Source organism: Scardinius erythrophthalmus (assembly GCF_964197995.2).
Source record: "Scardinius erythrophthalmus genome assembly, chromosome: 5".
NCBI classification, from domain to species: domain Eukaryota; kingdom Metazoa; phylum Chordata; class Actinopteri; order Cypriniformes; family Leuciscidae; genus Scardinius; species Scardinius erythrophthalmus.
In genome coordinates, this window is record NC_138225.1 from 46,636,299 (window position 1) to 46,653,095 (window position 16,797).

At 38.1% G+C, this 16,797-nt stretch overlaps 2 protein-coding genes across 2 annotated transcripts; one reads left to right on the top strand and one right to left on the bottom strand.

Annotated features, from left to right (window-relative positions):
- Positions 1 to 1,856: 1,856 nt before the first annotated feature.
- Positions 1,857 to 4,165, top strand: LOC308690394 (RWD domain-containing protein 2B-like; the record flags this gene model as incomplete). The annotated part of the gene is made up of 4 exons (XM_081364795.1): positions 1,857 to 1,994; positions 2,088 to 2,139; positions 2,718 to 2,769; positions 3,943 to 4,165. The coding sequence occupies 4 exons, from the start codon at positions 1,857 to 1,859 to the stop codon at positions 4,163 to 4,165; spliced, it is 465 nt and encodes a 154-aa protein (XP_081220921.1).
- A 1,347-nt stretch (positions 4,166 to 5,512) lies between these two features.
- On the bottom strand, positions 5,513 to 9,810 carry LOC308690395 (serine/threonine-protein kinase pim-2-like; the record flags this gene model as incomplete). Its single annotated transcript, XM_081364796.1, has 8 exons — positions 5,513 to 5,565; positions 6,219 to 6,414; positions 7,110 to 7,198; positions 7,317 to 7,493; positions 7,701 to 8,079; positions 8,234 to 8,379; positions 8,711 to 8,932; positions 9,474 to 9,810. The coding sequence occupies 8 exons, from the start codon at positions 9,808 to 9,810 to the stop codon at positions 5,513 to 5,515; spliced, it is 1,599 nt and encodes a 532-aa protein (XP_081220922.1).
- Positions 9,811 to 16,797: the final 6,987 nt, after the last annotated feature.

Here is a 16,797-nt window from a genome sequence, read left to right on the forward strand (position 1 = left end):
TGTGACACAAGAAAAGCTAAAATCGGGTTAAAGACAGAAAATGCTTTTTCCACAATAAGAAAACTTTATTTCATTTAATGTGAAAAATTAATTATATCTCAGTATGGGGGTCTTCACAATTCTTATCCAAGAATAAAAAGCCAAATAGACACGACAAGCCTGAGCTTTGACAATTCCTTAAAAAAAATATTTTACTAACTATCGAGAATTTAAATAACTAGAGATGGAACTTTTTGTACACCACGTACAAACCACTGAAATCGGTTGATACATGTAAACGTTATTTTTGTTTTTATCCAGAAAAAACGCAGCTCACCCGTTTACTTGCATTTGTTACCAGCGCCCTCACAATATGGCGGACTCGTCGACATATCGCAGCAACGTTCCAAAGCGGCCAAAATGGCGTCTATGTATTTATTATATCTATGCTTCCTACACCATACTATAGACGCCCGTTTCTGCCACATTGAGTAAAAAAATAAAGATTCTTTAAGTCATAATAATAATGAGAACTTTCTCATAGTTATGACTTAACATCTCGTAATAATGAGAAACTTTCTCATAATGACTTAACATCTCATAATAATGAGAAACTTTCTCGTAATAATGACTTAACATCTCGTAATAATGAGAAACTTTCTCGTAATAATGACAACATCTCGTAATAATGAGAAACTTTAGGGTAATAATGAGAAACTTTCTCGTAATAATGAGAAACTTTCTCGTAATAATGACTTAACATCTCGTAATAATGAGAAACTTTCTCGTAATAATGACTTAACTTCTCAACATTATGAGAAAGTTTCTCATTATTACGAGATGTTAAGTCATAATTACGAGAAAGTTTCTCATTATTATGAGATGTTAAGTCATTATTACGAGAAAGTTTCTCATTATTATGAGATGTTAAGTCATTATTATAAGAAAGTTTCTCATTATTATGACTTAAAGAATCTTTTTTATTTTTTACTCAACGTGGCAGAAACGGGCTTCCATAGTATGCAGTGACGAACAATGACGTCGATTTTACCATATCAATGCGAGCGCGAATCCGATGATGGAACATTGGAAGAACTAGTTATTCCAACCTCCATCGCCTCGAACAGGACGTTTCTCAGTGATAAATTAATGACCTTGTACAATTAGCAAAGTTAATTTAGCCAGCAAATCTTTAAAAAAAAAAAAAAAACAGCTTGACTATTACATACAAACTCATTATAGAAACATTTTAGTTCATATTTCTACCATAGGCCTACTTACAGTATCTTTTTGAGCTGAGTTGAATGAGTGAGAACAAACAAACATTACACACTGAATAAACGCAATAAACACTGAATAGTAACGTCAAATCTTTATGAAAAATCAGACCCGCCAATAGCCTACAGCTGATATACATAAAAGATTAATTAATAGTAATATTTTTCATTTTTACACAATATATTGTTACACCTTAGACAGTGTGAGGAGTGAGTGTGCCAAGATGTGGAGGAATCAAAACCAGAAATCAAACGCAGGTATAGGATTTACAGTCACATTATGAATTCCTATGTTATCCTACTTGTTTGGAAATACCTAAAAGTGTTGGGTCAGTCTAAGTCTTCCATCTACTATCTAGATAATCAAATTACTTGCCATTTATTATTTCCAGAGAGCTCATTGTATATAAATCTGGCTAATAATTGAAAAACTGATTATCTGCTAATACAACACTTTGCTGCAGTTATGTCATTCAGGTTGCTGAAGCCTGAAATCAAAGCAGACATTTGTCTCTCTGTGTTTCTGCAGGCTGTCTCTCCGTGCCTCGTTTAATCAAAGGAAGAGGAGCAGGCTGCCTTTGACATCGAATCCCTCTGTGCATGTTTCCAAGTGAAGAAGAGTTACAAGTGGATGAGCTCTCCCATGCAGAGCACAGGGCTTATGTGGAGGGCTCAGCTCATACTCCCCCCAGTTCCAGACCACAATTCAACATCAAGCTGAAGGTGGAGAACCTTGCAGTAAGTTGGGGAACTACATTCAAATGCACTCTTTATCATTTAATTTTAATTTGATCATGTAATTCATATGTCTATCTTGTTTTTTTCTGATAGGTGAGCATTAGATTGTTGTGCACCTACCCAGCTGACTACCCGAAAGTTTTGGGTTTCCAATTAATATTTTTCATAAGCTGTTTTTATTGATTGTTTACTCAGTGACGTACTTGAATACACACTGACAGTTCCTATTGGACTTTCTATGATAATTTGATAATAGTCCTGAAGGATTCTAGTGGGATCAAACCCAGACAGCAACATAGTGTCGGTTCACATCTGGTACGTCTGGAATCCAAGTGTACCAGATGTGGGCCGGATCTGGGCCGACACTATACCCTCTGGGAATAAGTGTTCAAAAGTGAAATAAATTAGTACTGAATTAAACTTAAATCGGTAAAACTTTACAATAAGGTCTCATTAGTTAACATTAGCTAACTACACAAGTTAACATGAACTAATGATGAACTGCACTTCTACAGCATTTATTAATCTTTGTTAATGTTAATTTCAACATTTACTAATACATTATTAAAATCTAAAGTTGTATTTGTTTACATTAGTTAATGCACTGTGAAGTTAGAATTAACAAACAATGAACAGTTGTATCTTTATTAACTAATGTTAATAGAATCGAGTTTTCAAATTTGCAAAAACGATTTTCTTTCAATTTCTTTTGATGTCCTCCAGTAATATTTTGTGTGGAGGGTCTGCAGTCTGCTTGTGATGTGTTCTGGGCCAGGTATGAATTGAAATCTAAACCAAATCAATAGGGTCTACTCTTACTCTTTTGTGAACATGCCTTTTCGGTGTAAACTCAAAATACCAAAGATGAGTTTAATACCTCATTTAAAATAGGTTTTGTTTGTGTGCCTGTGTGTGTGTTTGACTATACTTGTTAGGTCCAAAATAAGGATCTCATTTATTATGTTAGGGGCCTGTGTGTGTATGTGTTTCATGGCTGTTTAGATGACTATAAAACATTTCTTAAATTGAACATATGTTTAAGTGCTTAAATTTGCTAATATAAGTTTGAAAACCCCTGATAGGCGATCTCCCAAATTCATATACAGTAGATTAACTTTTAATTTTTATGGTTTTATGTTCTCTGCAACTAATAATTGACCGTACTTTATGGTTGACACAAACAATCTTAATTTAATTTTCAAATTGTTTTAAAATGATTATATTATATTATACTACCGGTCAAAAGTTTGAAGGAGATTTTTTTGATGTTTTAAAAGAAGTCCCTTATGTTCACCAAGGCTGCATTTATTTGATTATTTTTTTTATATATATTTGTGAATGAAATATTACAATTTAAAATAACGTTTATATTTAAATATATTTTAAAATATATATTCCTGTGATGGCAAAGCAGATTTTTATTATTGGTATTAGTATTTTCACTTTATAAATGAAAATAACTGGCTTCCGGCAACGGTCGACGCGTGTTCACGGGAGATGGATGCCGGCGTATGACGTAGGACGTAGCGTAGTAAGCGTCGTGACGTAGAACGAAGTATAGCTAAATCAAACGCTACGTCCTACGCCAGCATCCATCTCCCATGAACACGCGTCGACCGTTGCCAGAAGCCAGTTATTTTCATTTATAAAGTTTTGAATATGTATATTTTTACGACAAAAACAACAGGGATTACCCTCAGAAGGCCTTCGTTTATCCCCCTGGAGCCGGATGGATTACTTTTGTGAAGGATGCATGCACATTTTTGGGACTTGAAGGAATGGACCCCATAACTTGACATTATAACCACTGAAAGACATTTTCTAAAATAACTGAAAATGTGTTCGTCTGAAAAATGATTGACATATGCATCTTGAACGGCTTGAGGGTGAGTAAATCATGGGTTTAATATCATTTTTGGCCGAACTATCCCTTTAAATATATTTTCAGGGTGAAAGTTATGATTCGTCACAGAGAGGATGTCCCTTTGGAAAACAGCTCGATAGAGGAGAGAACTGACTTTCTTCGCAAGTTCACTGGATTTCATGAAGCCATTTTTGACCCTCACGGGACCAGAGGAAACCATATGGACCTTGAACAGCTTTATCAGTTCCTTAATGACAAAGGATGTGCTGATATCTTTCAAATGTTCTTTGGGATTGAGGGGAGATAATAGTTTGTCTGTGTCTGTTTGTGTGCACTTCATTTCTATTTTTGCCTTATTTTTAGGCTAAATATTGAAAACATTACAAATTTTAAAACAGGAAACCAATTTTATAGTAATGGCAATGAAATGTGCAATCCAAACATATTAGTAGGGTTGTAGTTCTGTATCACTGTTGTGTCTAAAGGATGCACCTGTGTCATCAATCCTCAAATTTCTTATCTTCATAAAGATGGTTTATTTCAGTGGGCTGTCTTTGGAATGTTTTCTTTTAGCAACTCACTTCAAATGTAGTTTATCTTCCTTTTATGGAACACAATGTTGTTCCGACAGTGTTTTCTCTCTTGGTGCATTAGTGCCTGCCCACTTTTTCAGTGGCGTTGGTTCTGGAAGTATTTTTTCCATTTTCCCTTTGGGATTTTTAAAAAGTTTCTGTTAAAGTATTATAAGCAATGAACCAAACCAACCAGCTATGAGGTGAATCATATATTTTCAATATGACACAGCAGTTTTGACTCTCCAGACCTTTATACTGTCTCTTAATCAAAAGATTCCTCAAGGAAATTAATTATAAAGAAACAAGCAACCACTGTATTCTGAAGGCATATTGTTATACTCTATTACACAGTGAGTATTTGTTGTAAATAAGTTGTGTAAAAACGGTAGCTTGAAGGCTGGAGACAGGCTATTTCTGTCATTTAGAGATTTGTTTTATTACGTGTAATAAATTCAGACTCAGATTATGTAAAAAAAATGAAGTTTATTTGAAAATACAGCAAAATAACTCAAATGAGTTGTGTAAAACTGGAATAATTAGCAAATGAACAAAATGGTTGAAAGACTGATAGAGAAGTTAACAAGACTGACTTTGTTCTGCCTTAATTCATTCTTCATTTTCACAATAGCAATTTTACAAAAAGGCAACAGAGTTAAAATAATTCATTTTTACATTATGACTGTCTGCAATCTCCTGGAGGGTTATAAAATGGAATACCACATCTTCTAATGGTAATTTCCCATTGAGGTAAGTTGTACCATGTGCAAGTTGAAACATTTTGTTTAGGGTTGTATGTCCTCCATTTGAATTTGTTATTCATAGAATTTCATGTATATCACTTTTTTTATATATATATATAGTTTCTTATAAAGGTATCTGCCACTATCAGGTAACCTAGCTTTTGTTTCCTCCCCAAAGCCAAATTTGGCGTTTGGACCTTGTCTGCAGGTGAATCACATGCTGATTCTTTGGGCTTCAAATAATAAATGGAGGGCCTTATAGTGTAACTCTACTTTGAGATGTCACTTACCTGTTATTACTTACCTGGTGAACCTGGTAAAACGAGAGGCTTAATATCTCTAGGACTGAAGCATAATAGGAATGGTTAATGTTTCCAAATGATCACGTTTCCCTGATAAAACAACACATTGTTTTTATTTTCAGAAACATTTTGTTTTTAATGTGGCACACAGGTGTATAAATAAATTGGCTGGAACTTCTTTGGCAACTGTGGCATGAAACTCTGCACCATTGGGAGGAAACTTTGTGGTCATGTCAGGAACCTCTGGGAAGCTAATGGCGCTTTTCCACTGCATGGTACGGTACGGCTCGGTTCGGTACGGCACACTTTGGCGCTTTTCCACTGCATGGTACGGTACGGTACGGCTCGCTTTAAATGGTACCACCTCTGTTGAGGTTCCAACCGTACCGATACTAAAATGTGACGTGAAAACACTGCAGATCACTGATTGGTCAGACAGAATCATCTCTACCAGCGTCATTGTATTTGCGACACGAGACACTAAACCCGCTAGATTTAAATAGCCAGTGATAGGAGTTAATGGGGAAACACAGAATGAAAAATTCGCATTTAATATGATGTCATGGTAGACGGCAACTATAACAATCAGTCCCACCCACTTTGAAGCGGTACTAACTGCAGTGGAAAAGCAAACGAGCTAAAGCGAGCCGAACTGTGCCGTACCGAGTTGAGTCGTACCACGCAGTAGAAAAGCGAAGCGAGCCGAACCGTTCCGCGCCGAGTCGAACCGTACCGAGCCGTACCATGCAGTGGAAAAGCGCCATTAGCAACCTGAGCTTCTTTGACACAGAGCTCTAGAACCGAAGCAGGGACTGGAGTTGCAGCAGAATGAACCTTCACAGTGATTTCTGTGGGGCCGCGGCAGGTTTTGGAGCAGTAGTGCCAGGAAACTTTATGGCTGTCTTCACTGGGAATTCTGGAGCAGCCCTGACAGGATCTCTGGGCCCAAGGCAGCAGAGAAAGTGAGCTATGTGAAACCCCATCAATGGGACCCAGATGCCAGAGGTAGAAACTTCTAGGGCGGCAGGGCGAGGAACTTGTGGGACGGGCTGAACAGAGAGCTCTGGGTGGCTCCATTGTTAAAAATATGATTGGATGGAGCAGTACTTAACTAAAACTAAATAAACTATTTACAATATACATCCCTAGGCGAGTAGTTCTGCAAGAAGCTAAAACTACTGCCTCAAGCCAAGGCGCCAGACGCAACCGAGGCCTGCCAGCCCTGTAAGACGCTGAGGCTGGAGAGATGGAGGGGCTAACTTAACTAAGTAAAACTAAACTAACTATTTACAATATGTACACATCCCTAGGCAAGACGCTAAAACTACTGCCACAAGCCAAGGCGCCAGACGCAACCGAGGCTTGCCAGCCCCGCAAGACGCTGAGGTTGGAGAGATGGAGGGGTCATCTGTGTCAGCCCGCCAGACGCAAGGCTAAACCCTCTTCATGACCTGAAAAATAATTATATAGCATTTTTCATTAGGTATAAAAATACATCTGTGCCATTTATAAGGATTCAGTATATGACAGTTACAGCAGGTACTGAACGGTAATGTAAAGAAGCTGATGTCCATAATCAAGTCAAATCAACAAATAGCCTTCAAAATCATTTTAGCTCGTCTTAGACTCAGTACCTTGAACCAGTCATGGGAGAGCATCTCATCCAGATGGAGTCTTCGCTTTGGTTTACTCTTCAGGCAACCTCGAATAAAGCGACAGCATTCTGTGCAGAAAGATTGAGAGTTGTCTAATTATTTCCTTCAACTTTACACTTGCTCTCTAAGCTGTAAAAATGGGAAAGATTCCTGCATTATCCATAAGAACATCTTTTTTGTTCTAACCATCTGAGAAGCCCAGCTGGAACCAGACATCAGGGTCCATCAAAGCGATATCTCTGCGGTCTGGGAAATGGCCGGTGATCATGGCAAACAGCAGCACCCCCAGCGACCACACCGTTGCCTGCTTCCCATAGTACTTGCCCTTCGCAAAGTACTCAGGAGGGCAATACCTTGATGTGCCTGGAGATAGGAGTTTGTCACATGTGTAAGCTTGCTTTTTCTCACTTTAACTGAAATGGCATTTAATTTTAGTCAACAAAAATAATATTAATATAAAAGAGTTTTGTTAGTGTATTGTTAATATCTCACTGTGTGATGTCTGAGACGTGGTGTAACTGGTCACTAGAGTTTAAATCCCAAAATGTATGTTTTAAAGATAACACATACCAGAGTAGTTTTTGTAGGATGAGCTTTTCATGAGGTCCCCGCAGCCAAAATCGATCAATTTGACCTCCAGGGTCTCTGTGTTGACCAGGAGGTTCTTCATTTTGATGTCCCGGTGGAGCACACCCCTGGAACAGCACAGGGCAGCAGCGGAAATCACCTGCCGCATGAAGTGACGGGCCAATTTCTCGATAAAGCAGCCTCTCTTTAGCTGCCAAAAGCTGTGCATGTCCATGCAGGGTAAGGGCCATTCTAAGACCATGATGTACTGGTCGAGATGGTCCTGCCAGTCCAGCACCTTTATAATGTGGCCACAGCTTGGGCCTTGATTGGCCATTACTGTCAGAGCCACCTCAAGTGGAACTGGTTTGGCATGGTCAGGCTAGAAGAATGACAGTGTTTATTATTGTTAGACATAGGACTGGTTTCTCAAATAAGGATTTAGCCCAGTCTGTCTATCTATTGAAATATTTGCACTCTGTGATTTACATTAAAATGTTATAAATTGCAAACATAGAGACAAGTATGATACGTACAAGGCTGATGTATAGCTGGTTCTTTGTCTTCGCTGTGAATTTCACAGCTACCATGAGGCCGTCCTTGCAACGGGTCCCTTCGAAGACAGAGCCAAATGCTCCTTCCCCCAATTTCTTGCCAATGGCGTATTTCCAGATAATGTGATCTATTAAAACATAAATTATTATTTGTTTATTGTTTAATAAAGCATTGTCCTGCGGTGAGGCCATACTCTCTGATGAAATGTTAATAGGGAAATATATTTGTAATATTTATTCTTTTAAAAAATCATTTGTCGCATGACTATTTAAGTGAACTGCAAAAAAAGCCAAATGGTGATTTAAAATTATGGAGGAAAAAACCCCTAAAAGAAACCTTACAGAAGTATCAGCTGCATTATTTAAAACATATGCTTTTCTATATACATATTCACTTTCAGAGAGTGTGTGTGTGTGTGTTATATTTTATGTCAGACAGTAAACTTGCAGTAAACTCACCCTCGATCCTCACGATCTTGTCACAGTCCAGCTGTCTCAGCAGATGTGATCCAGTGTCACCTGGTGATGATCTGGCTGGACTGTCCTGATCTTGAGGCTTGATGTCCTCCACTTGCTGGTTTTCGGCAGTGGGGGGGACTTCAGGACTAACGTTACTGGAAGGAGGTTTCTGATGATCATTATCCTCTGCAGTAAAGATGATGTTCTGTAAAGAAATCTGATCTAAAGAGAGGAATATCAACCACAAGCTTGTTTTAAATCATCTGCCACATCTTCAAACTATATTTCATCTACATTCAAACATTCATCACATCGTGGAATAAATTCATCTATCTGCCTTTTTATAATGTGTGATGTGTGTTGTTGTTTTTTTATTTTTTTATATTGTGTAAATGATTGGCCCCGATCACACCTGACGCGTTTTTTGCAGTGAGAGGCGCCTTTTTTCAATTGGTTTCCTATGGCAGTGAGCGCACGCTGTTTATGCGCCCCAGGCGCCTCGCGTTTACCGCGGGTTAACGTTAACTGTTACTTCACGAACCAACTACCACACTTTTAACAGAAATTAAATAATGTTAATAAAATGTTAATTTTACGTTTACTTGACAGACAGGATAGCTGTTTCGGTGGTTGCCTAGCAACATAAAAAAACAAACAAAGCGCACTGCTTGTTCTGTGTGATCGAAAGAGTAAAAAAAGAGAATAAAATAGTGTTTACAAGAGTGTAAAAGAGAGTTTGTGTTGTTCAGAGCTCATAATTTACCATCAGCACATCTCCTGGATGGGGCTTCACCGGTGTTCTGGTCCACCTCACACTGCTCCCCCTGCTCACCCTGAGCTTTGGTGGATTTGGGGCGAGAAAAACAAAAGAAAAAAGAGGCAAATTTCCGAAATGTCCTCTTTTTCTGCCACTTATTCTTTGTTTTCTCTGTCCCTCTCTCCTTTCTCTCCGCCTCACCGATGCCCACAGGCGTCTCGTCAGGACGAGGATGGAGTTCCGCCTTGTGGTCGGTGGGTGTCAGTGTTGTTCGGGGATTTATCCCGTGCACACACTCACCTCCTCCCTCAACTCCCACTCTACGACATTGTCGCTGTCCCATAATCAACAACTGCAAACACACCGCAGAAACTGCAAAAACGCTGTTGATATCTGTACTCCTTACTCGCTACAAAGTGATCAGGGAGTTTCACGCTTTTATATTGTCCTCAACATTCGATGTCCTCTATGATATCATCAGGGGCCAGGGCTCACATACAGGCTGAGAGCAGCAGATTCTCACAAACATTAAAGTAATGTCTAGTGATGCCATTGATATATGTGTATGGGTTTGTAAAGTATTTAGGTATTAAGATCGCTTTAAAACACTCATAATGCATACAGCAGTGGTCAATGATGTCAGGCCAAGGAAAATAATAGGGTTAATAAAAACAAATATCCCCTCTGCTCTGGACATCACTTTTTAAAATATCATATTTTTTCACCTGTTATATATATATATATATATATATATATATATATATATATATATATATATATATATATATATATATATATATATATATATATATATATATATATATATATATATATATATATATATATATATATATATATATATATATATATATATATATATATCAAACATTTAACTGTTAATTATACTTCTTTTCAGTAAGAAGTACTGTATAAAGACATGTTTCATTTTCGTGATGGCAATAGCTTACAAATGCAAACACTGTAGCACATCTGTTTGATCTTGAATTTACTCTACTCAGTTTAAGGTACATTATGAGATGTTGCAACTGTAATTCCTCACCATCAGCATTAACAAGTGCATGTCCATCAACAAACCGATTATTTTACTTGTACTTATTTATTTACAGAGTATTTTTTTCTAATTTATTGTGGTGAACATGTGAAACATCAATAACAGTGTATATATTAGCCGAGCAGCGTGAATGACAGATGTAACATAAATGTTGGTAAAACAAATCTTGCTCCATGCTTAATCTTTCCTCTCGTGAGAACGACAGACAATCTGCATTAATAGACACAGTTATAGGTAATAGTGGCCCACAACTGATTAGCAGAAGTATTTCAGTAAGACAGTAATAACGTGAGTTAGCCTGTTAGCAGGAGACCTACACAATATAAAACTCAAAAGTATTTTGAACACCATCTTTCAAGAGCAAGCAGTTTGCAAATCCTGCTGTGAACTGAGATTTGAGAAGCAGTCGTCAGTAAAATAAAGGGAATACTGCAAAAGTTTAGGATTATACTGCTGTGGTATCGTGGTAAAGATTAATTTTAACCACGATTCTTCACATGCTTGCCCTTAGACTGTAAAAAAAAAAAAAAAATCTGGCTTACCTTAACATTGTTGAGCACAGCGTTTTCTCGACATGATGCTATCCAGACCAGTATCCAGGAATCAGCTGCAGTGTTTGAGGTTCAAGTTTAGGGTGGCAATTTCCATAGCACCCAAAAGGAGGACACTTTGCGGCATTTAGTGAGGCAAGAATACAACAAAATCCCCAGAGTTAAATTAACTCTGCTCAGAGAACATTTGGTCCCTCTCTACAGAGAGTTAAAATAACTGAATCAGAGTTAAAGTTAATGAGTACTTAAGTGATTAATTAAGTGATAATTGGGCATTAATGATGAACACCTGCTGTAGAATCACTGAATGATAGAGAAACAATAAGAACAGAGAAAAAAAGAAACACAAGAACTACAACTGACTTCAGACACAGCCTTAGATGAAATCAAATGAAGACAAAGGAAGACATTAAATCTCTCAAGATCTCAGCAGAGGAGGATTACAACTCCACAAACAGCATTACCAGCTTCACTTATTAATAACCAGACTGACTTTATTTCTGCCAGACGTCTACGTTGCATCCTGGGAGCCATGAGTTTTATACTATTGTGGCTCCCAGCATGCATTGTGGCATGAAGCATGTCACCATTGTTGAGATTCATATGCTGATTCTTGATGTCTGTGTCTTTAAAAAAAAAAGTCTCCATAATGTATTTTAAAAAACAAAATTCAGAAAGTCTGAACTGTGGCCAGAGAGAATTGTTAGTGAATATAATCTATTAACATCAAATAACCACTTTTAGACAGTGATGAGATAAGTGCCTTATTCTACTTTTTGTTGTTGAAAACTGTATCACCTGCTCATCTTTGTTTCTGGCTTTCTTTGTAACAAATTACACATTTTGGTAAAAAAACAACAACTACAAACTCACAAAAAAGCCAAGAGTCAAACTGCACATCTAAAGGAAACACTGATCGTCATAATGGTGATCAAACATTTTTTAATAAATCGTCAACATCTAAACCTCTGTTAATTCTCAATAAGACCTTCTGTAGACGTCTGACACCAATTAAGTCAATCTGGTTATTAACTATGTACCGCATCGCGGTACAAAATATGACCGCCGCTCAGGCCTGCACTGGCTTTCCACAAAAATAAATGACGTGGAGTAATTTGGCTGTATTGCGTGTTTATGTATATACCTAAAAAAAGTAATAGTATGTGCATGTCTGTCTGTGTGTGTGTGTGTGTGTGTGTGTGTGTGTGTGTGTGTATGTGTGTGTGTTTGTGTATGTGTGTGTGTGTGTGTGTGTGTGTGTGTGTGTGTGTGTGTCTGTGCGTGTATGTATGTGTGCGTACATGTGTGCGCGTGTGTGTCTGTGTGTGTGTGTCTGTGCATGTGGATTTGTATGTGTGTGTATGGGTGTGTGTCTGTGCGTGTGGATGTCAGTGTGTGTGCATGCTTGCGTTTGTTTGTATTCCTGCATGTGTGTGTGTGACAGTATCATCCTAAACCAGCAACCCTTCACTCAACAGCACCATCTACAGGCCGATGAGTGTACAGTCACTAAATGTGCACATAAATGAATTTATTTTATACCCCCCCATGGATGAAATTCTACAAAACTTAGCAAAGGATACCCCCAGAGGATGTCAAGTTAATCATACACATGAAATATGGTGTAGTTCTGAACATCTCCACTGAAGATGGGGCGATTAAAGCAGAATAATATTGCATTTTCATTTTTTATGGGAGGGGCGCAAATCACAAATGAGTGATTATGGGCTAGGTTGATGTGGGCCCTTAAGAGCAACATACCATAAAAATTTCTTCATCCTCGGTGCCACGGTTCAGGTAGTTATTTAGGAAAAACTGAAAAACTTTAGGGCCCAGCGTGGGGGGGGGGAGTGGCCCCCGGGGACCAAACGAAATTTTTCCGTAGAAGTCTAGTGGGGCTACATGCCCACCAAATTTCATGTTCCCCGGTGTTTCGGTGTCCCTTGTATCGTTGACGAAAAATTTACGGGGGCCCCAGCGCAGGGGGGGGAAGTGGCCCCCGGGGACCAAACGAAATTTTTCCGTAAAAGTCTAGTAGACCAACATACCATAAAAATTTCTTCATCCTCGGTGCCACGGTTCAGGTAGTTATTTAGGAAAAACTGCATTTTTTTGGGTTTGGGGGGGCCATATAGGGATTGTCAAAGTTTTTTTTTTTTTTTTTTCGTCACCTTACTGAATTTTTCGTCAACGATACCAGGGACACCGAAGCAGCGGGGAACATGAAATTTGGTGGGCATGTAGCCCCACTAGACTTCTAAGGAAAAATTTTGTTTGGTCCCCGGGGGCCACTCCCCCTCCGCGCTGGGCCCCCCAAACCCTGGGCCACACTACGCTAGCGGCGGTCATAATTAAAGAAAAGTGAAGCTGGTAACAATAAGTGGGCGGGCAATATATGCTTATCATGTTTCGTCACAACTAAACGGCTTATGACTCGTTTGAAAACCGATTCATTTCATTGACTCAGAGTCAACTCTTACTTTTGAAAGACAATAACTTTATACGGTGCACTTTCACATTTAAAACTTTGCAGGATGTTTTCAATCACTTATGAAAGGTCATATTTAAAAAAATTCGTAATAGGGGCATTTTAAGAAAAACCATGTCCAAATTCATGTCAACACCATTGCTGAGTATTTTCTCATCTCTTTAAAACTGCAGTGATAAAAAGACGTGGTTTGAAACCTTGAGCTGGTGTGAGTGAGTGTGGGGCTAATTTGCATATTCATAGAACTTATTCAAGCTATTTTAAGGCATGAAGAAATATTTTCAAGGAAAAAAACGTTTAAATATGTCATTTTGGGGATCAAAGATGAGTTTAAAGGAATACAATTATCTAAATGATAACTACATGACTACAGGGGGACTTTAACTAATGAAGTTAACTAATGTTAAAAACCTTTCTGTAAAGTGCTAGATATCTTTTATATATTAATATTGTTACATTTTTATTACAAAAACTAGGCTACATAAAAAAATCACATTAGATAAAAAAGTCAAGACTCTCCAAATGGAGATGCTATAAAACATACACATTGCATATTGTCTTTCGTGTTTAACCATGATTTGTCCTAATCTGTTCATTCTAGTAGTTTATAAGTATAGGTTTAATCTTTGACAGCCCTAATATTTTTTAGTATTTGTGTCATGTGCTTATAAAGGAATTACCATGGTCTTAATCATTATGATTAAGGATTAAATTAGTTATTAATGTATGTTTATTGCATGTGCTGTAACTGGTCGTTTTTCATGATTGTTAATCAGTTTTAAGGCTATGCAGATTGCTTTAATAGTCTTATAGTGTGACAGATACATTTTGCAAAATGCAGCCGTTCTATGTAGTTTCTCAAATAATATCATAAAAACATTTAATCATTTACAAAAAATATCATTAAAGCATCACACAACCTTATTATAGCTGTAACGGTCACCAGCTGGAGTGCCCTTGAGAGCCACCAGAGGGCACTCCACATCAGATTATTGTCATTCCTCACAAACTACATCTCCCATAATTCTCTGCCTGGACTCCTATCCACCTGTATGTAATTATCTTGTTTATTCACCCTATATAAGCCTGGTTTTCACATTCGTTCCCAGCAAAGGCTTGTATGTTGTTACACTGCATCTCTGAGCATTCTCACTGTCTCATGGATGATTGCCTGTTTCTTGGATTCCCTTTTTGCCTCTGATCCTAGTTTGTTTGTTTGTTTGTTTGCCTTCCTGTGCTGATTACGATTCTGGATCACTCAAATAAACTGCATTTGGATTCTCAACCTTTGTACATAACAAAAGACTTAGCCAAATATGGATCCAGCAGTTGTGTTAGTCAGCATGCACCAATACCCTCAAAGAGCACATTCATATTTAACTGGACATTGCAAATGTTTCTGAACTGCCAGACTGTGCTCTCATTTACTTTTTCTGTTACGGGCTTAACCGTCCGCTCAAGGACAAACTAATACACAATGCTCCTCGAGGGTCGTTCAGTGACTTTTTGGATCATGCCCTGCTTTTGTGTGGTTCCTGCTTCACTGTTGGGGAGGTTGAGGAGGACATGTCCCCTAAACGTTTTTTTGGGGAGGGGCATCACACTCCAAGGTCCAGTGGCCACCGAGCTTGGCCCATCAGTCACCAGCATGCCTAGGTCTGATGATTGCTAGTCCTGTGTTTTATGTACCTCCCTGTCCTTTGGTTCCCACACCAGAGCCTGAGCTTCTTCACGTCATGCCTGCCGAGCCTGAGCTTCTTCGCGTCATACCCGCCCCGCCTGAGTCAGCTCCGGAAGATACAGCACTCATCATAGTTGCCACAGCTATTTTGGGTGTGTGGGCAGTAGGGCTGCACGATATTAAAGGAAAACGGTGACCAACTGGAGTGCCCTTGAGAGCCACCAGAGGGCATCCAGATCAGACTATTGCCATTCCCTCACATCTCCCATAATTCTCTGCCTGGACTCATCAGCACTTGTATCCTGTATGTCATTATCTTGTTTATTCACCCCATAAAAGCCTGGTTTTCACATTCATTCCCTGTGAAGTCTTGTATGTTGTTACATCTCTGAGCATTCTCCCTGGCTTCATTGTCTCTTGGTTCTTGGATTTTTGCCTGTTTCTTGGATTCCCTTTTTGCCTCTGACTCCTGCCTGTTTGTTTGGACTGCCTTCCTGTGCTTGACCCTTTGCCTGTGTTTGATTACGCTTCTGGATTACTCAAATAAACTGCATTTGGGTCCTCAACCTTTATGTCTCAGAGCAGTACGTAACAATAGCAAGTAGAGTTTAATTAATGTTAGCATGTTTCCAAGCTAACAGCATGATACTCTCCATAGCACAGAACAGTAAATTTGGCCATTTGTTTTAATTGATACTTCTCTATATTGAATGAAATTAAAAGGTTCTTGTATTCAATGTTTCTCTCATCCGTCAGATTTATTTTAGTTTGATTTATTTTATTTTAATCAACTCATCGTATAGTGCAATCTGGGATTATCTTAAACGGATAGTTCACCCAAAAATGTCAATTCTGTCATTTATCAATTACCTTCAAATTGTTCCAAACCTTTGTGAATTTCTTACTTCTGCTGAACACAAAAGAAAATATTTTGCAGATTTTTTTTTTTTAATGGTACACTGTAAAACCCAAAAGTTAACTCAACTCAAACCGATTGAGGAAACTGATTGCAGCAAACCATTTAAGTTTAAAAATAAATACATATGAGTATTGTGAACTTATATATATTGATATTATATATATGACTCAATATATATAAGTTCACAATACTCATATGTATTAATTTTTAAACTCAAATGGTTTGCTGCAATCAGTTTCCTCAATCGGTTTGAGTTGAGTTAACTTGTTGGGTTTTACAGTGTAACCATAGTATTTTTTTCTCTTTGGAAGTCATTGGGGGGCCCATCAACTGTTTGGTTACCCATATTCTGCTTTCATGTTCAGCAGAAGAAAGAAATTCATACAGATTTGGAACAACTTGAAGGTAAATGATAAATGATGACAGTTTGAAATATCCATTTAATGTTGCAATGGAACACATTCTAATGGCAGTTTATAAGTACTTTACAGGTAAATTGGTGGCGGATTCATCAAATCTCATTCTTACGCTTTCGTATGATCTGATATGACCTATAGGGGTGAGATTATAGGTGGACCTTCATGCTGTTTTTAATAAAAATCCTGTTTCCATACAAATC